The sequence below is a fragment of the Squalius cephalus genome (genome assembly GCF_949319135.1).
Source record: "Squalius cephalus genome assembly, chromosome: 18".
Lineage (NCBI taxonomy): Eukaryota > Metazoa > Chordata > Actinopteri > Cypriniformes > Leuciscidae > Squalius > Squalius cephalus.
In genome coordinates this window covers 31,027,449-31,050,867 of record NC_137139.1, presented here as the reverse complement: position 1 = coordinate 31,050,867, position 23,419 = coordinate 31,027,449, and the positions used below count along the sequence as shown (strand labels likewise).

The 23,419-nt window shown below is 36.9% G+C and overlaps 1 protein-coding gene across 6 annotated transcripts in view; it reads right to left on the bottom strand.

The window, feature by feature from the left end:
- scube3 (signal peptide, CUB domain, EGF-like 3) overlaps positions 1-22,747 on the bottom strand; it is a 119,897-nt gene extending 97,150 nt beyond the window's left edge. For 5 of the 6 annotated variants that reach the window (XM_079849354.1, XM_079849356.1, XM_079849358.1 and 2 more), the window contains exon 1: positions 22,414-22,616. In XM_079849354.1, the coding sequence (XP_079705480.1) occupies positions 22,414-22,504 (91 nt within the window). In that variant the 5' untranslated portion in view covers positions 22,505-22,616. Of the gene's footprint in view, positions 1-22,413 lie in introns of all 6 variants that reach the window. The other variant, XM_079849359.1, reaches the window with a different exon arrangement.
- Between the last annotated feature and the right edge of the window lie 672 nt (positions 22,748-23,419).

The window sequence follows — 23,419 nt, the reverse complement described above, 5'->3', positions numbered from 1 at the left end:
ATTGTGGCTGGTTGCTAGGGTGTTCTAGGTGGTTGTTAGGTGATTACTTGGAGGCAGAATATAGACAAAATCGTTAATTGTGTTATAATTGTTTTTTTACTCTTTTTTTTTAATTAAATAAAATATTAAAAAGCAACATAAAATATAATGAAATAAATAAAAATAAAAATACAATAAATTAGAATGCAACATAAATAAAATAATTTTTTAAAAATAAAATATTTTTAAAAATATAAAATGAAATAACAATATAAAATGTAGGCTAATAAAATAAAAAACTAAATATTTGAAAATAAAATATTTTAAAGCAACATAAAATATAATAAAATTAAATTAAAAACAAAATAATTAAAATAAAATAAGAAACATAAAATATAATAGAATAAAAAAAATGTTTAATAAAATATAAAAAATATAAAATAAAATAAAATATTAAAAAGAAACAAAATATAATAAAATAATATAAAATATTTTTAAAAAATAATAATAAAATAACTGCATCAACAGCTGTCCTGGTCAGTGCATTAAAACCAAAATAAAATATGTCAGTAATACTGTACTAGTGTATGAAGTTATGTCTTCAGTTAAGTGATCCAGATTCAGAGCTAAATCCAAAAGCATCCCGACCACTTCACACTCACTCTCAGGTGGTTCCACCAACTAAATCAATATTATTTTAGCAAGTGGATCTAACTTTGCCCTCACAAGTTTGGCAGCCAATCCTCCGAGCTGGTGTAAAGCCAGATACAGTAGCGCCGAGACAGCCTCTCGTTTCTGGCCAAGCATCCGTTAGCATGTGGCGGAGCGATGTTTGAGCGAGAGAGGTGTTGGTTGTGTGAGCTGGCAGGCCGTCACATGCGAAGCCAGCACAAAGTCCTCATCTCATGGGCTATTAGGCGACGCACAGACGGGACGAAAGAAAAAAGGGTGTTGATGAAATGCAGACGTCAACATTAGAGCAGAATTTAGCATCCTCCCCCCGCCGTCTCTTCCCAGATCGCCTTCATCTAATGAAGGAACTCACTGTTTGTCCTCCGAACAGCTCGTAAAAGAAATATCGCCTGCTTCTATTTGTGCCCGGCGTCCTCGGCGCACTGGAAAAGCCGTGTGTGTTACTGTAAGCGCTGAGTGATGGTGGCTGTCTTCAAACAACAACAGCGGTCATTTAAAGCTCAGAGTTTATGAACTGCTGAAATTGCAGTGCAGTTGACCCCTCGCTTAAAGGGTTAGTTCACCCAAAAATGAAAACTCTGTCAGTAATTACTCACCCTCATGTTGTTCCAACACCGTAAGACTTTCGTTCATCTTCGGAACACAAATTAAGATATTTTTAATTAAATCTGAGAGCTGGCTCACTCCTCCATAGGCTTCTCTGTAATTGAAACTTGCCGGACCAGAAACTTAGTAAAGACAATGTTTAAAATAGTCCAAGCGACTACAGTGGCTCAACCTTGAGTTCATCAAGCAACGAGAATACTTTTGTCTGCAAAAACGTGAGTTGACGTAGTGTAACAGCGCAGCGCTTCTGGGTTGTACTTCAGAACGTAGGCTCACTATTGGCCGACGCTGGTCATGTGTGTGATGCGTGTGATGCTGGCCAATAGTGAGCCTACGTTCTGACGTACAACCCAGAAGCGCTGCGCTGTTACACTACGTCAACTCACTCAGATCCACACAGAAGAAAATGAAGAGTTGAATAAAGTCGTTATTTTTGGGGGGGTTTTGCGCACAAAAAGTATTCTTGTCGCTTGATAAACTTAAGGTGGAGCCACTGTAGTCACTTGGACTATTTTAACGATGTTTTTACTAACTTTTCTGGTCCGGCAAGTTTCAATTACAGAGAAGCCTATGGAGGAGTGAGACAGCTCTCAGATTTAATTAAAAATATCTTAATTTGTGTTCTGAAGATGAACAAAAGTCTTACGGGGTTGGAACGAGGGTGAGTAATTACTGACAGAATTTTCATTTTTGGGCGAACTAACCCGCCAAAAATAAAAATGTATGTCCTTCCAAACCTGTATGACTTCTTCTATTCTTTCATTCTTCTTTGTAAGTACAGGGAAAGTCAATGGGGTCCAATGTTATTTGGACCCCGATATTCTTTAAAATATCAACTTTTATGTTCAGAAAAAAAACAAATTGGTATAGGTTTTAGGTTTTGAAACAATTTTACAAATTGCTAGCAAATTTCACCAAAAATTACAAAGAAACAGCAAGTAACACATTGAATTAAATGTGGAATTTTGCAGTAGAAAATCTGAAATAGTATTTTCTTTCCAATCTTTGTTTTATTTACAACTTTGAAAAATATTTTTTTTACAATGTATAGGTTTGGAACAATTTTTTTAGTTGTTTTTGTTTTTTGGGCGAACTATCCCTTTAAAAACATTACTTGATCATACTTCAGCAACTGTTTGAAATATCATCATCTTAAATTAAATGATTCTTGAAGTTCATGTAGTGAATGAAAATAACTGCTCATGTTAGTTCATGTTTAACTAATAAATGCTGTATAAGTATTTTTTATTATTATTCTTAGTTTAAGTAAGTTAACAAATGGAACCTAAGCTTGTTTCCTCCACGGAATAACACAATTTAAAAGATAATTGCAACTTTTTATCTTGAAATTCTGACTTTTTTTTCTCAGAATTGGGAGATATAAACTCGTAACTGCGAATTATAAAGTCAGAATTGTGAGATATAAACTTGCAATTGCGATATAAGCTTGCAATTGTGAAAAAAGTCAGAATTGCGAGATATAAAGTCAGAATTGCGAGATATAAAGTCAGATGCGAGATATAGTGTCAGAATGGCAAGACAAAAGTCAGAATTGCAAGAAAAAAGTCAGAATTGCGAGATATAAAGTCAGATGCAAGATATAGTGTCAGAATTGCAAGACAAAAGTCAGAATTGAGATTTAAACTTGCAATTGCAACAACAACAACAAAAAACGTAATTGCGAAATATGAAGTCAAAATAGCGAGATATGAAGTCAGAATTGTGAGATAAACTTGCAAGTGTGAGAAAAAAAGGCAGAATTGCAAGAAAAAAATTCAGAATTGCGAGAAATAAAGTCAGAATTGCGAGATATACAGTAAAGTCAGATGCAATATATACTGTCACAATTGCAAGAAAAAGTCAGAATTGCAAGATATAAACTTGCAATGGCAACAAAAAAATCGTAATTACGAGATATGAAGTCAGAATTGTGATAAAGTCAGAATTGCGATATATAAACTCGCAATTGCAATAAAAAAGTATGAATTTTGAGATTTAAGACTGAATTTTTTTATATCTGGCAATTCTGACTTTATAACACGCAATTCTGAGATAAAGAGTCTTGTGAGATAAAAAGTCGCAATTACCTTTTTTGTTTTTTATTATTCTGTGGCGGAAACAAGATTCATTAGGAACTTTATTGTAAAGTGTCACCATTATTTCTCTAAAGAAAAATGGGGGATAAAAATGATAAAAATGTCATAGTTCATTCCAGCCAGTAATATCCAATCAAAATCTTACCACTTTATGAGCACATTTTACTGGAAAATCACAGAAATCTAGATGTTCCGTAAAGCTTGTCTGAGTTTGCAACACTAACACCCAACGAAGGCTCAGTGCAGTTCATTCAAAATGTGAAACCTGCACATTTTGTTCAGTCATCTAAGACTAGTCTAGACAGAATAAATAGACTGCTTGCATTTAATATACTGCTGTTGTATGAAAAACCAGCCAATGGGAAACAGGTACGATTGAAATTACACAGAGAAAATTTTGCAGTGCAGGCAAAACCCAAATGACGTGATGCTGATATGGCAGTTCATAACCTTTCATCACCTTTCATCACAAACAGGGAAAGTTCCAGTACGGCTCGTGATCAAGGTTTTCTCAGTCAGAATGAAGGCAGCCTGTTAACAGACGGATTACCAGACGTGTCGGTCGGGGTGGAGGTTCAGGGTTGGCAGAGGACCTGCTAAAGGTTGTCATCTTTTCACCAGCTCATAAAACTGCACTCAGTGCCATTGGCCCGGTTTGGAATAACTCAGACCGATCCAAACGGAGCTCAACTTGTTGTTAAAGGGATAGTTCACCCAAAAATGAAAATTCTGTCATCATTTTCTCACCCTCAAGTTGTTCTAAACCTGTATGAATTTCTTTCTTCTTCTGAACACAAAAGAATATATTTTAATGAATGTTCATAACCAAACAGTTGATGGACCGTGTATTGATATTCGTAAATGATGACTAGTTTTTTAATCCAACTGCCATTTTTGTACACTATTCAAGTTGTTTTAGAACCATGTTGACTATGAATTAAGAATTATGAGGTGAAACTAGCTTATTCATATTTATTGACTTTTGGTGCATATTGTGTGGCGTACACTAGATGTTTGTAGTGGTGTCACTCCTATTTCTCCACTTGGAGATCTCTCATTTGGTCTTGTATTTGTATGGTTTAACCTCTGGCATTAGACATGACCTGTTGCCTCTAGTGGCCAAGAAATTGTGTTGCAAGTGCCAGAGTGGCACACCTGAAATCAATGCAGCTATAAGTATGGCTTGATTCTGTCTATTTGTTACCAACATCCTGATGAAGGCCAGTGGGCCGATACGCGTTGGTGTTTTAATGTTTTAGCCCTCAAAAACAATAAAGGCTTTTTAACTTTTGCATCCCACTGAGTGCCTGGACCTGGATTTTTTCCAATTCTTTTTTATAGTTCATAAAAAAGACCCCATCGACTTCCATATTATTTTTTTCCATACTATGGAAGTCAATATAAACACTTATACTAGGCTTACCATAGTGAATCAGGGTAAGACAAGGATTGATGATGTATTGACTAATTATTTACATTTTGTTAATAACAATAAAAAATAAAAAAGCTACATAGTGTATCTTTAACTATTATAACCCTGCCTTAAGGCTGAGGGTAAAAGCTTTTTTTGCTACATCACTTGCTATTGATAGTCAGTCCAGTGCCAGTGATCAATTTTAAAAGTGCACATTTGCTAAAAGCCTATTTTTTAGGCGTACCCTACATAGATGACCTCAACGCTAACAGGCCAATTTAACACCAATTTCGATTTCAAAGGGTCATAAAGAAGTCATCTTTTCAATCTATAGATAATATACATTTTTCTTAAAAGCAACTTCAATGGCTTCAAGGCCAGCTGAAATCAGCGAGTTAATCAAGATGATATTTTGTTCTAGAACAGTTGTTCTCAGACTCTTAAAGCCATTCGAGTGTAGTTTTTCTCCTCTTTTTGAGTGCAAGCTGACTGAGAGCTTCATATAAGGCCATATTTCGATTCATATTTATCACCATATTGCATACGATTGCAGAAGCATTTAGGTTGTGCATTGGAGCCTTAGATCCATAAATCTATTTTAAAACGTTATATAAAATGGAAGTTATCAATCCAAATCAGAAATAGCAATTTTTTAATAAAGTGGCAAACCCTATTCTAGAACAAATGCACGTTTCTTAATGAATACAGATTAATGTTCTAAATCTCATTAACCTACTCAGTGATTAATTTTTTTAATTAACATTAGATTCATTCATTTACTATATTTAAATACAGGCTTTCTAAAGCAGCATCCAAACTGACCCAACAATTGATTCCATTACATTAACGTTGCTAAGATAATATCACTATATTCTAACAAGTATAAAAATATACACACACAAATATTGGGTAAAATTTTCTATTTTGCACAGTTTGCATCCTGCATTGCAGATGCATTTAGGTTATGCATTAAAGTCTTAGATGCACAAATAAGTAAAAATGTATATAGATTGAAAGTTATTTATATTGCTAAGAAATAGCAATTTAAATGCAAATGTCTTTATTTTTTAATAATGTAAAGCTGCATGCCACTGTTCTAGAACAAACACACCATTCCAGTGTTGGTCTCTTCAGTTCATTCATAAGCCGTATCATCATAGTAATAACATAAACTGTCAGTATTTAGCACTTCATCATAACTTTGATGTATAATGCGTGCTCAGGCAACAAAAGTCTCACTTTCTTTCGACAATCTCCAAGTGTAAGAAGAACGTTATCTTTGACAAAATCACTGATCGCTATCTCACGGCCCTCGAGGCACATCCGACAGACAACGACGAGCGAAGCCAAAACCCAGACATGAAAAGAGTCCATGTCTGAAAGAGCCAGAGGATGTTTCCATCAGAGGTGAAGTACTACATCCAGACAAACTGAGCGGATCATAGAGCGATAATGTCACCGAATACAGTGACGAGGCGTCAACAGTTCTCAGTTGTTTCAGGCACACTATTTTACTTCCGCATCTGACATATTTCAGAGTGAAACATGATATGCAATAAGAAAAATAGCCTGCACTCTGGAATTTATTGGGTCATGCACAATAAAACCAGGAGCCTCATTTAAAAAGATGAGCATCTAAATCATCCAATATGTGAATGTGCATGTCATTGCAACTGGTGGGTTTAATATATTTGCCTAACAGGGTCATTTGTTTGCCTAGATTTTAAGATAGGTTTATTAGATTTTAAGAGGCAAATAATACCCATATCATGTAGTGGGCTTTAAAAAAAGTTATGAAAGATCACGGTTCTTCAATTGCTCAATGCAAAACAATCGTGATTGCCTTGACAATAATTTTTTAATTCAATAGACTGCATGTTACTCCTTAGATGAACAAAATTATTTACGTTTTCTGTAACAAATTGTATGCTCACACACACAAATGCTTGCATGCACTACAGATATTCTCATATGGTTAAAGAGAATGCAAATGAAATGTAAGTTATATATTCATAATGAATGTTTGGCTCATTACATAATATTTTGGCAGGTGAGATGTGAGCATCGTACAATTTCACAGTTTCTGCCGATATGCAGACTAATGTATTCAACTCATTAACATTTGCATTAGAATCATTAATTTATTTAAATGAATGTAAATACTGTATATATATATATATATATATATATATATATATATACACTCACCTAAAGGATTATTAGGAACACCATACTAATACTGTGTTTGACCCCCTTTCACCTTCAGAACTGCCTTAATTCTATGTGGCATTGATTCAACAAGGTGCTGGAAGCATTCTTTAGAAATGTTGGCCCATATTGATAGGATAGCATCTTGCAGTTGATGGAGATTTGTGGGATGCACATCGAGGGCACGAAGCTCCCGTTCCACCACATCCCAAAGATGCTCTATTGGGTTGAGATCTGGTGACTGTGGGGGCCATTTTAGTACAGTGAACTCATTGTCATGTTCAAGAAACCAATTTGAAATGATTCGAGCTTTGTGACATGGTGCATTATCCTGCTGGAAGTAGCCATCAGAGGATGGGTACATGGTGGTCATAAAGGGATGGACATGGTCAGAAACAATGCTCAGGTAGGCCGTGGCATTTAAACGATGCCCAATTGGCACTAAGGGGCCTAAAGTGTGCCAAGAAAACATCCCCCACACCATTACACCACCACCACCAGCCTGCACAGTGGTAACAAGGCATGATGGATCCATGTTCTCATTCTGTTTACGCCAAATTCTGACTCTACCATCTGAATGTCTCAACAGAAATCGAGACTCATCAGACCAGGCAACATTTTTTCAGTCTTCAACTGTCCAATTTTGGTGAGCTTGTGCAAATTGTAGCTTCTTTTTCCTATTTGTAGTGGAGATGAGTGGTACCCGGTGGGGTCTTCTGCTGTTGTAGCCCATCCGCCTCAAGGTTGTGCGTGTTGTGGCTTCACAAATGCTTTGCTGCATACCGCGGTTGTAACGAGTGGTTATTTCAGTCAAAGTTGCTCTTCTATCAGCTTGAATCAGTCGGCCCATTCTCCTCTGACCTCTAGCATCAACAAGGCATTTTCGCCCACAGGACTACTGGATGTTTTTCCCTTTTCACACCATTCTTTGTAACTGAGCAGATTGTGAAATACTCAGACCTGCCCGTCTGGCACCAACAACCATGCCACGCTCAAAATTGCTTAAATCACCTTTATTTCCCATTCTGACATTCAGTTTGGAGTTCAGGAGATTGTCTTGACCAGGACCACATCCCTAAATGCATTGAAGCAACTGCCATGTGATTGGTTGATTAGATAATTGCATTAATGAGAAATTGAACAGGTGTTCCTAATAATCCTTTAGGTGAGTGTACATATATATATAAGCAGCACCCAAATTGACCCAACATTTGCTAAGCTAAAATCAGTACTCTAATAAGCATATCAATATATACTGTAGAACACACAAATATAGGGCAAAATATTCACTTAAAATAAATTATTTAAACTACTTTTTTGTTCATATTTTAAACATGTTTCTAAGCTAAAACTGTAGTACTCTAATGAGCTCATTTCCAGGAAGGAAACCTGCAATGCTTCCCAACAATTGGGATGAAATACAGTATCTTCAGAGGCAACATAATGACATGGCCTACCTTTAAAGGGGAAATGAAGCAGTCAATCAAGTTTACATGATTTACAAGATGGATTTCCACTATAATCAACAATTATATAAGAAACATGACAAATGTAAACATATAAAAGAAAAAAGAAAAAACGTTATATCTTTCGCGGCCAGGGCGCCACCATTGTGCAGTGTTCTAACATGTGACGTCACAGGGTTGGTTGGCTTTAATAAACCTGGCTGAATGTAGGAATATCCCGACATCAAACTGTTTACACCACGGTGTTTTGACCGCAAACAACTAACGTTAGGTACAGTCATTATTAGCTAACAGCTGTAAGCATGAACTAGCTAACGCTAACTTAGTGTTTAGCTAACTTAGTGAAGTTTATTAGTACCAGACAAAAAGACTACGTCTAACGTTATATGTTAACAAACTGCACATGGAAACATTGTTTGCGATGTCTGCCATCATATTCCTGTCTCTTGTCAACACCATACACCATCTAAGTTAGCATGTATTAATATATATGCATTTGAGCCGATACGGCGTAGGAACCGAGCAGTGGTACGTCGTTATGTCGAACAGCCGGTGGTGGTTTGGGGCAAAGAGCGGGTTGGCAACGCTACCTGGTGTCAGTGTGGCTGTTGTACTGCGCGATGCCCACCGTGTCAGAGTCCATCTGCTGTATATAACATATAACGTTAGACGTCGTTAGTTGTTCGCGGTCAAAACACCGTGGTGTAAACAGTTTGATGTCGGGATATTCCTACATTCAGCCGGGTTTATTAAAGCCAACCAACCCTGTGACGTCACATGTTAGAATACTGCACAATGGTGTCGCCCTGGCCACGAAACATATAACGTTTTTTCTTTTTTCTTTTATATGTTTACATTTGTCATGTTTCTTATATAATTGTTGATTACAGTGGAAATCCATCTTGTAAATCATGTAAACTTGATTGACTGCTTCATTTCCCCTTTAAAGCCTTTAAACGCCTATGATGCCCTAAAACGCCGCCTATGGAGTCGGAACTCTAGGAATTGGTACACAGGTGACGTTTAACTGTATTAGTAAGAGTTTCCTGGTCTTTCCCAGGGTCTCCTCTTATGGCGTCGGGGAACATCGTGCCGTCTTGGTGCGAGCTGGCAGCCAGCAGCTTCATTTTCACCACAGCTGAATTCGTGGAGTGTTTTTCCATTACCAAGCAGAATAAAGCATTTCCTTTCATTCATTTACTGCAGTCTCTGAAGCTTGGACCGGCTCCCCGGAATGTAAACACATGCAGTCTGTAAACAGACTCACACAAACACACACTCGCTCAGATACACACACAAACACACATCCATCTCGCTGTCCTACAACAACATTGTCTGCATTATGCTGTTTTGTGTTCGCCATCTGAATTACCCTAACAACACTGATGAATTAATAAGACATTGTGCATAATTTGGTCGATATGTAGTGGTTTTAAATAATTATTAATTATGTTGATCTTGTACAAATTAGGCCTGCAAGAAGTGCAGATTATAAAGTTGATGGCAGTTTAAATCTGGCTCATGTCAAATCCTCATGCATCACTTTCTGTCCTTTCTTCATAACCCAATAAATAATAAAAACAACAACTAAATATATAAATTATATTCTGATAAACCAGTAAATAATGATGAATATGCAAAAATATCCATGTTTTGTACAGAGCTGTGTTGACATTGACAATATGGATGAATTAATTAGAATCGATTTTCATTTTGATGAACTGATAGATGCCTAAACAAAACTTCACTAAACATTGTAGGCTATTGCAGCTCCCTCCCATCCATTAAGTCGCAATACGTTTTGTTCTTTGTTAGTTATTAGGCTATATGAAACAAAGTCCCAGCTAGCTTTCAAATTATGTCACTTTTTATTATGAAATTCAAACAATAAATACCGTTTTGGCGCTTTTTAATGTGGCGTGACAGATCGCTGTAGTAGCGCCTCAGTTCAAGCGCACGTGACGTAACGTTAAACATATCGTCTCTTCCACTTAACTAGGCTACTAGCAAGTCTACTCTACTTGTTAGATCACGAAATAAACAAGAATGAGCATCAAAAGGTATGTTGAAAGATACAGTACAACTTACCGTAATGTTTCAGGTCTCATGTAATAATCACTCAATGAGTAGCGTTTCGACCGCGAAAAGACGTTAGTAAAACAGGCTACACAACAGGCTAATGTCACGTGACGATATGTTACCTCAGACATTCAATGACCAGAAACTCGATAGTTAGCTAGAAAATTAACTCTAGGTAGGAGCATTTTGATGTATGTCAAATTTATGGCATTTCTAAATAAATATATTATGAAGTTGTTTATACAGTCACTGTAAATTTCGACGTAGAAACATAATTACATCATTAAATTGACATAAACGCTGTCTTAAATTTAAATGCTTGTATAACTCATATTGACTTGAACAACAATATAATGTAAACAACCAAAATTAAGCTTCTATCTATTTCCCTGGACATTAAGTTCCTTGCAAATCATTTCATGAAATCTAATTAAATCTAGAGATCCACTAACAAGGTTCCTATATTTTTTGACCAATGCAGTATGATGGTTTTTGAAGCATTGTAATACAAAGTACTGTTTAGAATACCTTCGATTATGATTTAAACACCTTATTTAAATCATTGTACTACCATTGCCATTGTATTTTAAACACCTTATTTAAATCATTGTACTACCAGCATTGTATTACCATCGGATAGTCGTCACATCGTTCACATAGTACCGAATCGAATGAGCTAAACTAGCCATGAGCTTCTATAACCTAGGTTACCTTTAAACACTGACCATCACCTGGGCATCAATATGCCTTCCCAAAATGCTTTGCGCCTGAATCTGTTTCCTAAAATCCAAAAGTCTCATGTTTCAGCTCCATCTGGTCAAAAAAAAACAAAAAGACGGTACACTCAAAAAACGTTTGAATCCCAGAAGAGTAACATTGCAGACGTAATCTGAGGCATGCTGTTTATATTACGACACAATAAATAAGTGTGCTTTTGGAGAGGCCGAGGTCAGCAGGGAGAATCCGGATGCTTGTTTGCGTTCACTGACGCTTACAGTACAAATGAGGTGAAAAAGAAAGGAAGATGAAGAAATATTGAGCTTTGGGGCCATTGTAGGTGAATATTTTGACTTTAGATGTACCACCTTCACAAAAGCTTCAATACTGTTCATGGAAACACAAACTAAGATAATATATAATATTGCAGTGTCAAGATATATAATGACAGAAGAATTTAGATTTTCTTTTGCTATGCAGTACTCTCGTTTGATGTACGAGTTTCAGCTGTAACAAAATGTTTTGCAAAAAGACAGTATAAATGTTAAATATCTAAATGTTTGACTTTAAGAAGACTTTTGCTCAAGCAAAAACCAGTGTTAATTTATTATAGCTAAAATTATGACTTCTGAAAGTTTACCTGGCCTATATCTTAAAGCTGAAAGGAGCAAGAGCTAAACTGTAGACTGTAAAAAAAACCTGTAAATCCAGTTTTTAGATGTCTCACTTAATTATTTTCAATAGTCCTGGCTTTGCTTAGGGCCCTAAAAATGGTAAACCTATTTAAGCATTTAAAAAAGTCTTTAGATCATGATAAACATGCATTCAGTCATCTGTGCCCAAATGTTTGACCAAGAGATATTATATGACACTCATCAGTGGTTTTGATTTACAAAAGAATAAGAAAGATTGTTATTTCTTACCATCTACATCCTAAATAATGCTGGGTTGTTTCAACCCATGTTTGGGTCAAATATGGACAAACCCAAGCGTTGGTAAATTTTTTAATACATTTTAAACCCAATGGATGTGTTTGTCCATATTTGACCCAAACATGGGTTGAAACAACCCAAATTTTTAGAGTATGGATGATTGACAACTCAACAGACAGTGTTCATTCATTCAGTAACGATGCAGTGTTAAACAACCAGCCACTATTAGTTATAAGTAATGCAAAAGAGTACTCACAATCATATCGAGGTAAATGCAGGATTACGTGTGCACGGTTTGCGTGTTCTTGGGAATCGAGATGGCATTAATTTGATGTCAAGAAGGAAAATGTGAGTCAGAGGGGTTTTTATACTGACATTGCGGCTGCTCAGCCCTCGGCGCCCGAGTCCTGATATCGATAAATGCGCCACAACAAATGGAAGGAAGTCTCATGAAAAGAACTAATTCCCTTGAGCGGGAACAATGTGTTGCAGACCTACAACAGAATTAAAATGAATACAAGCAGCCATTGTGCAGCTGCTTCTAGAAATGTTGATGTTTTTCGGGGGATCACAAAAAGGCTCTAATATATATTCATATTCACAGTTTATACAGTTTATTATTACCATCATTTAGAAAATGGTAATAAAATATGAAAAGAACTCAGAGTTATCAAATCAGAAGTTAGACTGTCTCACAAATTAATTATGTTGAATAGCTGTCAGCTGTTAAATTTAAGTGCACAATTAGATTGTATCAATTTAGGTCAACCCATTACCAAGCAATGCTTCATTTTGTTCATTCTGTGATGTAAAAAGGTCGCATTAGCAATTAAAGAAAAACAAAAACTTAAGCAAAACATGTCAGGTCAAAGTGTCTGAATCATTTTTGATCCCAAATTTGTATACATTTTACTGGTAGTCATGAAGAATGTTTGGGTATAATAAGTCACAGTTTATTTTATTTTGCTATCCTCACTTACATAAATGAACTATAGTGTCCTGCACCTACTAGTAAAACAATATCGAAAATGATATCTGGGGTCTGAATATTTTTTGGTTTGACTGTATATATATATATATAAAACTCTTGTTAAATATAGATTCTCCTCATTTCTGCCATTCTAGTGGTATAATCCCACTCTGTGCCTGACATCACTGTGAATAAGCCTGCGCTTTGCTCCAGCAGCTCTGCTTGTGTTTTGTTAACAGGAGTGGGATTATCACGAACACCCCTGTGCAAACAGCGCCGGTACCTGCAGGGTCGCTGACGGACAGCCCATTCAGATCCCGTCTGAGGACACGGCCATCCGTGACAGGAGAGAAAAGCCTCATTAAAGGGAACGAGGCTGGATTTCGTATCCACTTTCACTTAAATCCGTTCAGGGTTGTGACTAGTTCTGGATGAGAGTTTATGTACACCGCTAAATGAAGGGATGTTCAGACAAGGTGAGCGAGGAAAGGCTGTTTCCTTCTTAATTCTGTTCACGGCTTAAAAAATTTGACAACCAAAACACTCTCTTTCTTTGCACTGTGTATCTGCATTTATTATGCATACTGTGGAAACTAGCTTCCAATTCTTGGCTATTTATTTTAGAGTATATTTAATATTTTTAAGAGATTGATAACCACAGCCCAAAAAAGAGATTGATCAACACAGCCCAAAAACTGAAGTGGTCCTTCTGTCTATAGCAGCAGTTCTAATACACACAGTCTTGTATATTAACAGTGCATTTAAATTATATAATAAATGCAAATTTAATGATGACAAATGACTTATTACTTACTTATTTTCCACAATATGTACTCAAAATTCACTTAAACCTATTTTAAGACTGTGCACATTTGATAGATGGATGAATGGATGGATGGATGGCAGATAGATAGATAGATAGATAGATAGATAGATAGATAGATAGATAGATAGATAGATAGATAGATAGATAGATAGATAGATAGATGACAGACGGATAGATAGACAGATAGATAGACGCATAGATAGATAAAATGACAGACAGATGGTTTCTGAGATTCACACTTGAAGTGAGTCTTATCAAAGGCTCCATGTTGCCTGATTTCCTCAATAGATATAACAGCTCAATAGATGAAGCTCTACACCCTACAGTTAGTTCTCTCACTTCGGTTTAGAAGCTCTTCATTGGCGCAGTTCATCTCAACATCAGGTTTCTTGAATATCTCCCTCCCTGCCATCTGTTTTAACTACGGTGACCGGGAGAGGACATGTTTGGTTCACTTAGTGCGGTCTCTGTATTAAGACATGGGTACGTAAGTGAAAGACACCTGAAGCGCATTCTTAAGTGTAATTGGCTTTTTTGTCGGAAATTTGCTTGCTTGAATGAAATACTCGGGTCACGAATAAAGTCCCGTTTAAGGCAATAAACAAAAAAAAATTATGAGAAACTTAAATGAACAAATAACTAAGTAAATTATGCCTGGGGTAAAAGGAGGAGCCCCTATCGCATGTGAAAATTCGGTTCCCACATGTTATAAAACTGGCAGCCACGAGAAACGGATGTCGTTCGCTCAACATACAATCTCGTTATGACGTTCCCACGACTTAATATCACATTCCCACGAGTTTATATGTTGTGGACACGACAAAACTAAGTGAACCGAACATATCCCCTCCCGGTCACCGTATTTAACAGACGTGAAGCCTCTCTCTCGTCATACTCTTACAGGAAGGGTCCAGAATGAACTTTTTCCACACCTGTCGTCGGCAAGTTTAGTGGTACTACTTATAACTGGTCATGAAAATATTTCATTATAGCATTTAGTCCCTATGGCAGAGATGCAAAAAAGCATCATATACTAGTGAAACATCACATTATAAGACATCAAAACACTAAGGGGAATCTTTAATTTACCTCATTTCAAGTGTACAATATTTAGCATAAATACATATTTCTTTTTCCGTATTTTTATGGGGCCTTCATCTTAGCCTTGTGTTAACTGCTCTCCTGCCACTGAGACGCTTAAAATAGACGCCTGTCTGAGACACTCAGGATTTTACACGTGCATGTGAAGTTTCAGCAAAGCACGAGGTGCAACACTGACGAGTTTTGTTGAAAACATTCAGAATATCATACGTTTCTTTGGAACGTCCTGGCAAGGATCTCTCAAAGTTAAGAACAAACGTTCCTCCAGTAACATTAACAGTATGTTTTTTTTGTTTGATCTAGTATTTAATAACGTTCTCAAAACATTAGCATAAAAATACACCATTCATGGAACGTTCATCTAATGTTTGTTTTTTAAATGTTATTCTTGTTACTTTTGAATGTTCTCATTAACATTCTGAAACACGTATAATAATAATAATGTTTGCAAAATGATAAAAATGGAACGTTCCATTAAAAAACATTTTTAGAATGTTCAAAAAACTGGAAGTTTTAAACGGTCAGTGAACGTTCCGAAATAACTTAGCAAAACATACTTAGAGCATATTTTTGTTAGCTGGGTATATGTTCATTTTTTACTAATCCTAAACTGAACTCGGTGACACAGAACGCACGGTGTTAAAAACACAAAACGCGGCCGTTTAATGCATTAATCCAACTCTGTTTTCACCATAAAAGCCTTCAATTAAGATGCATTTCCTCGCTCCTCATGTGACATTGACACATTTAACTAGGAAGGCATTCACGCGCTCTCGCTAACACCTACAGATGTGGTCTGCACACTTCCTCTGAAGCTGACCGCACCATCAGTGTAAACTCTTAATGATCTAAACCCAGCAGTGTCACTTCTGGCTTAGTAATTGTACGTTAGAGCGTAAAGCGCACACAGGCTATGTATATACCTCCAGCCCAACCCGCTAATTAGCGGAGGCATGTTTGCTTTCCTTCTGTCTGCTAACGATGCCTTCGACGAGGAAAAAACCACCCGTCCTGACTGCTAACAGTCACCAATCATTATATCAGAGAGAAAAGCTGTTCCACTCCAACTGCCTTTCATTTGAAGAAATACACTTGACTCTTCGTGATATAGTGTCTTAACACTGAGGTAAATCATTTTATTAATAAAAATTTTTTTTCCATAAAAATATCGTAACATACTTTAAAACAAGATACATTTACTTGTGAAGCAAGATTGTGTAAGACATTTGTGTATTACTTAAAGGTGTTAAGTGTTAAGTTAAACAGTTATTCTACTTTAGAATGTGAGTTCCGTGTCGGAATGTCTGTTTTTGTTTTGATCTGTGTGATCCAGCCCACTGCCAATTTACCCGATAGTATTTCGCCAGTTGGTGGAAAACACAGCGCATCGCAGCCATTGAAGTGAGCAAACAAACTGGGTCCAAAATCGCAGATTCTACCCATCCTAAAAAGCCTCGGCAATAAAAAGATTGCAAACCATTGCATTACAGTGTAAGGCTTATCGCTTTACACTGTCAATTGGGCTTATTCTGTTGCGTGTCTTCAATTGGTAAAAACCTCACAAAATGATCACGGTAGCAGAAAGTCTGTGCTTTTTGGGTTTTGTACACTTAGACACATGAACAGTAAACATACTTCGCCATGTGGCCAACTATAAATGCTGCCTCAAAAATGCACACTTCACTTTGGGACAAAAATGGAATATTGAGAGGAAAAACTGGGAGACTTTCTGGATTATGGGTTAAATGGAGAGAAAGCGAGGCATTTGTGAAAAAGACAGATAAGAACAGAGACTTTTAGAACCTTTAAACAACAAGGCGGGAAAAGACTGGCTAGATGCATTAAACAGAAAAGCCCAAAAACATCTACATCCACAATAAAACTTCACCAAAGCCACAATAAAACAACTATACATGAAATAGCTCATAACAACCACCAAAGTCTCATTTCGCCAAAACAGAGAGACACAATATTGCAAATGTCAGTTTTTCTGTCATTGCTCTGGATGGAATAGTTGTTTATATGAACTTTGCCTGAGATGCTTCTCCTGAAAGAAAGAAGTAAAAATTGGTGTCATAAAAATATAGTTGACATATGTGATCCTGGATCACAAAACCAGTCACAAGTCGGACGGGTATATTTGTGGCAATAGCCAACAATACATTGCATGGGTCAAAATGATTGATTTTTCTTATATCATTAGGATATTAAGTAAAGATTGTGTTCCATGAAGATATTTTGTAAATATCCTACCGTAAAACATTTCTTTTCGTGAGTGAATGCAACACAATCATGAACATAAATGGACAACTTTAAAGGAGATTTTCTCAATGTTTCGAGCTTTCAAATGATGTATACATCTCAATTTAAAAAAATTGACCCATTTGACTGGCTTTGTGGTCCAGGGTCACATATAGATATATAAATGCGAATGTTGATAGGATTTAATGAGAAATCCTGAGATCTCTGACTTCTGATTGTTGAGTCTTTTTCCTCAAGTGGAAAATTTGAAAAGCAGAAAAAGTTTCCAAACGTTGTGAATGTAATATTACTGTTTAGGAGAAAAAGGCTGAGGTATTAAAGATCTCTGTGTTTTTTCTTTCCAATTGATGGCTCAGATATGTTGTTTCTGCAAGGATTTGAGGATAAATGTTTGAAGATGACAGTGAAATTACATTTGATTACAGATTTTTATGTCTCAGCAAATTCGAGCCTAATTTGAGACGTTAAAATCTCCTGTGAAACTCTAGAAGAGAGGTGTGTGAGAATACCGGGGTCCTTTTTCCTCAAGAGAAAAATCTGAGAAGCAGGAGAGACGTCAATCATCCTCCATTCAATCGCATGCAGTCTGGGAGAAAACACTGAGACATTTCACATTGAAATGATTTTTTATTCTAGATTTTGGTGTCTTGGCAAATAAGCACATGAGACATTAAAATGTCCTCTGAAACCCTAAACGAGACAAATACGCGCTCTTTTACCTCACGAGAGACATCTGAGAAGCATGAAACTTTCCTCCATTCAGTCTCATGGCAGTCTAGGAAAAACAACTGAGGCATTACTGAGATCTCAGTGTGTGTGTTGTACAAATGCATGTTCAGATCATTTGTTTTTGGAAGAATTTGATGATAAACTTTTGAAGTTTCACATTGAAATTGTTTTGATTATAGATTGATGTCTAAGCACAGTTTGAAACATTAAAATGTCCTCTGAAACCATTAGGGAGACAAACACTTCTAACTCAAGAGAAACATCTGAGAAGCATAAAACTTTGGCAATTTTCTTCATTCAACCTCATTTATCCATTTAGCAGACGCTTTTATCCAAAGCGACTTACAAATGAGAACAATAGAAGCAGTTAAACTAACAATAGGACAACAATATGCAAGTGCTACGACCCGTCCCAGTTTAATCTAACGCAGTACGTGTATTTTTAAAGATAATAGATATAGAATAGAAGATAAAGTGTTAGTATTACTGGATCAAGTGTTGGGTTCTGTTCAAATGCATCCTCATATTATTTGTTTTTGTGACAATTCGAAGTTTAAAATTAAACATTAAAATCACTTTTGATTATAAAATGTTGGTGTCTGAGCACAGTTTGAGGCATTAGGATGTTCTTTGGAAATCTTTTTAAAAAAAGAAAACTTTTTTTCCTCAAGAGAAACATCCGAGAAGCATAAACCTACATTTTCTCCATTTAATCTGGCAGTCTAGAAGCAAAACCAGCGATAATAAAGAGATCTCATTCACTAGTTCTCTCCTACAGGGTTGTTTCAGATATTCTCTAAACCGACGCGCTGAGAGATCATCCGTCCCCGCCTCTGACAAGGCCATTGCTCCAGACTTACAAAAGAATACTCCAACTTCATTGAGTGAAAGGCAACACAAAGCAAACAAACCCCCAAACCGCTGTCACGCCACCCCTCCCCGGCAGGCCTCCTTCTCGGGCTCCTGCTATTCAAGGGAAATGTGTATTTCCCACACTGGAGTTGTCCAGCAGGGTCTGCTTGGCAGGGGTTTTGCCTCGGGGTGAACGGGGAGACGGACTAGAGGTTACATCAACACACACACCGCTGTGGCATGTCACAAACTCACCGCCGGTTGCCTTGGCACTGTTAGCCAGCAGATCCGGGCCAGAAACACTCAGAAGTGGTGGACGGCAAAAAGTCCTTCTGCACCTCAAGAAAACCAGTGTTTTTTTTTTCGTATTCCTTTCTCTTCGAGTCATTTACTACACATGGGGTTTTAAAAGCATCCTTATTCCATTTACAATGAATTATGATCATCTTACGGTGCTGGTAACCTGCAGTTACGCTGACACCGGTGAAGGATCTGGCGAACATCTGCGTTTAATAAATACTGACCTGACAAACGGCACACTTTAATCACTCACTGTTTTATATGCCACTGATGCGTTTGATGATCAAAACATTCACATCCAGACTGAATGAAAAAGAACCATTGAATGACAAAAGAAGAAAAGTAATAATCGTTTTACATTTTACAAATTTGTTAAGAATAGGAACTAACAATAAATTAATTTAATCTTAGTTTGTTAACTTAAACATTTACTAATGCATTATCATTTCAAAAGTTGCATCTGAAAAATATTATTAAATGGACCTGAGCTAACATGATTGACTAAAGTTAACGGTAATACATTCTGTGACAAATAAGCACTTGGTGTTACCGAAATAATGAATGAATGAATGAATGAATGAACCAACCAGTGAATGAAAGAGTGTCAGAGCAACATAAAGAGGAAAAAAAACATAGAGCAAACAGATTAATGAAAAGAAGGAAGAATGAAAGCACAGCAGTAAATGAACAAATTAAAGAAGTGAAGAAAGACCAAAGGAAAATAACCAATAAATAAAAAAGAGACAGACAGACAGATGATAGATAGATAGATAGATAGATAGATAGATAGATAGATAGATAGATAGATAGATAGATAGATAGATAGATAGATAGATATAGCAAAGCAAAAGTGAATGTGTACAACAGGGTTACAGAAAAAAATGACAGAAAGCAAACTAAGAAAGAAATAAAATGTTTAAAAAGAATCGATATAAACTACTGTGCAATTTCCCTCTCCATTATGTCGTTTCAGTGCATTATCACAAACTCAACAGTTCTGCCACGACATCTGGAGCACAAAACTCAAAAAGCAGAACCACTTCTATGAACGACACAAATTCTCTCTCTACAACATCATCTCTACACACACACACACACACACACGCAGCGCTGACCTGAGCGTCTAGCGGTGATGAACAGGTGCAGGACATTAGGCCCGACGCTGCCACCTTCCCCTGGAAGATGTGCGTAAATCCTTGTTGTGGAAAATGAAAGAGTGAAAGCAGTTCTAATTACAAAATGTAAATATTGAGTTTTCCCACAATGGGAAGCAGACCACCCAAGATGAACAACAACCCCCAGCTCCCTCCCTCCCTCCCGCTCTCTTTCTCTCTGTCGTCCGCTCGGCCCATCAGGAAAACCTTCTGAGCATCAGCAATACACACATACCAGACATGAACATATGCACTGACATTCGCTGACATCATCGCGCCATGCTTGCGTAACAGTCCATTAGCCGGGACCTCCAAACGAAACAAAACGCAATTCCTGCAGTCCTCATGCAGAAGCATGGTGAACACCCAGAGGTTTACTGCGCGCTTTCAGGCTCTAGATCATGATCAGGTCTCAGGTGAACGTCAAATACTTGACTTTATGGTGCTAAATGCCTTTAAATGGCCTCCGTGAGACTGTTTTCCATATGGAACTGCGCAACATGTGGTCGGCATGGATGGAGCCCCAGGAGTCGCCATTTGTTGACGTTTGTTTGCGCGGAGAGCATGTCGCTGAGTGATGGGGAATGGAGGTGAATGAGTGCTCAGCTGGGATCTAGATCTCCTCAATCTGATGTCGAGATGTCTTTATTCTGAGAGCGTTCTAGAGACACTGAAAAACGCTCAAAATCGTCTTCGTCACCAATAGATCTACACAGGTTCCAAAAGAACGTTTTCACAGTGATGTCATAGAAGAACCATTTGGGGTTCCTTTCAGTGAACAGTTCTTATCGATGGTTCCATTTAGAACCTTTAACATCCATGGAATCTTTCCATTGGACAAAAGGTTCTTTAGATTATTAAAATGGTTATTTTAAGAACTGATCACTGAAAGGTTCTTTGGGGAACCTTTATTTTTAAGAATGTATAGTTTGAGGAACATTTTAATAATCTAAAGAACCCTTTTTTTAATTCCAAAGATCTTTCAGAGCAGTGGAAAGGTATACCATAGATGTTAAAGGTTCTTAATCTAACCATCAAAACCAACAAATAACATTTATTTTTAAGAGTTTAGTCTGTTCTTACAGCCAAATGTTGACGAAACTGACAACATAAGTTCATTAACATGCTCACAAACAAACAATGCATCACTGAGTTTAAAAACATGATGAAATCCATATCAGTCCATAAAAGTGCCTGGCTTTGAGTTTTATGAACATCTGAAGTAATTTGTTTCAGAGTCTATGCCATCACAGGCTGCTTTTGATGCAATAGTTAGACAATATTTAATATATAACTAATACAATTCACAGAAAACATATTAATAAAATGCATGGAATGGTTCCAGCTCATCTGTGTGTCATACAATATGTGTCATACTGTGAATAAATCATTTAAATCATGACCCGGTTCTACAGGTCCTTTAGACGGATCTGCAGAAAAATCCAACAAACCCCATAAGTTAAGAAAACCCTGTGATCATTTGTTTATAATTATAATCTTTTTTGGATTTTGGGCCGTGCCCTCTGGACTCGAGGTTGCTTTACTCAAAAACACATTTAGAGAGTTTTATCCAGTTGTGTAAGCAGCCCTAATTGCTAAGTCAGTCAAAATGCAGAAAAAAAAAAAAAAAAAAAAAAAACATGCAAAACAAAATTTGACAACATGCATACCTATGCAATGAGCAAAAACGTACAAAAACGAGCATAAGAAAGAGAGCGAACAGGACTGGGTTCTTCAACATCTAGTAAACGTACAGAAAAAAAATGCTCTATTTTTTACAGTCTGGTGCATCATATTCGCTGTCAAGAAGAAAATGAATCCATCATGAAATTCCCCACAGGCATGATAATAAACACACCTGCACAGTATAGTTCAAAGATGTTAAAAATACCCGTTTAAGTATACAGCGCTGTGTTTGGGGAAACTGTGTCCCATAAGTTGTTGTTACTGAGCAGAAATCATCAAACAGGAGTAATTCCTCAGCCAGAAGGAGATCATGATCATGTGGAGGATCGAGAGGGAAACTTACCTTGCGGGTTTCTGCTGACAGAAGCTCCGGCTGGCCGCTGGACAAAGACGATCAGAGAGACGCTGAATAATCCAACATACATCAACATCATATCACACACACCTTGAGCCTTCACACAGAGACTGATTCAATAAAAGCGCACAGCTGCGAGACTGTGAGTCCAAGCGTGGATGAAGCTTTATTCCCGGCGTTGCTGCTGTGAATATGAGAAAGAGAGAGAGAGAGTGTGTGTGTGTGTGTTTGTGTGTGTTTTATTTCTTGGTCTTGCGGAGACTGTGCGCGCGGAGATCAGGAGGAGAAACACGGTCGAGTTGAGCGCTCATGATCTTCAGTCCTTCAGGAGAGAGAGAGAGAGAGAGAGAGAGAGAGAGAGGAAGGGGGAGGAGAGATGCACAACAGCGCGTTGCTCTCTTTCTCTCTCTATGGATTTGTATTGGTAAAAGTAAAATAAATCAAAATGAAAAGTTCCATCCACACACACACACACACACACACACACACACACACACACACACACACACACACACACACAAACCTGAATGCAAACAAATGAATAGACCATTTGATGATTTTGCCAATTATTTAAATCTAAAAACACAACAGTGTAAAACCCATCATTTGTCTGCTAATTGGTGAGGCTACATGAGAAAATTAAAAACTGCATTATTATTTTATATGCTGATTTCAAAAGGGCAGTTATACATCTTGTTTATTGTGATTGTGATGTGAATGTTGCTTCAATGTGATGTTACATGCATTAAAAGGCTATTTTCAGTCTCTTTAATTGGTAACACTTTATTTTACAGTGTCCTTGTTACTTGTAGTTACTATAGTAATTACTATAAATTATGCGTAATTACATGTAACAGATCCTAACATTATAGTAAGTACATGTAGTTAATTAATACTCAGTACTTAAAAGTATAATTTCACTGTAACAAGGACATCTTATTTTAAGGTGATGCAATTATACCTTACTACATGTAGGCTACTTACTATAGTAATA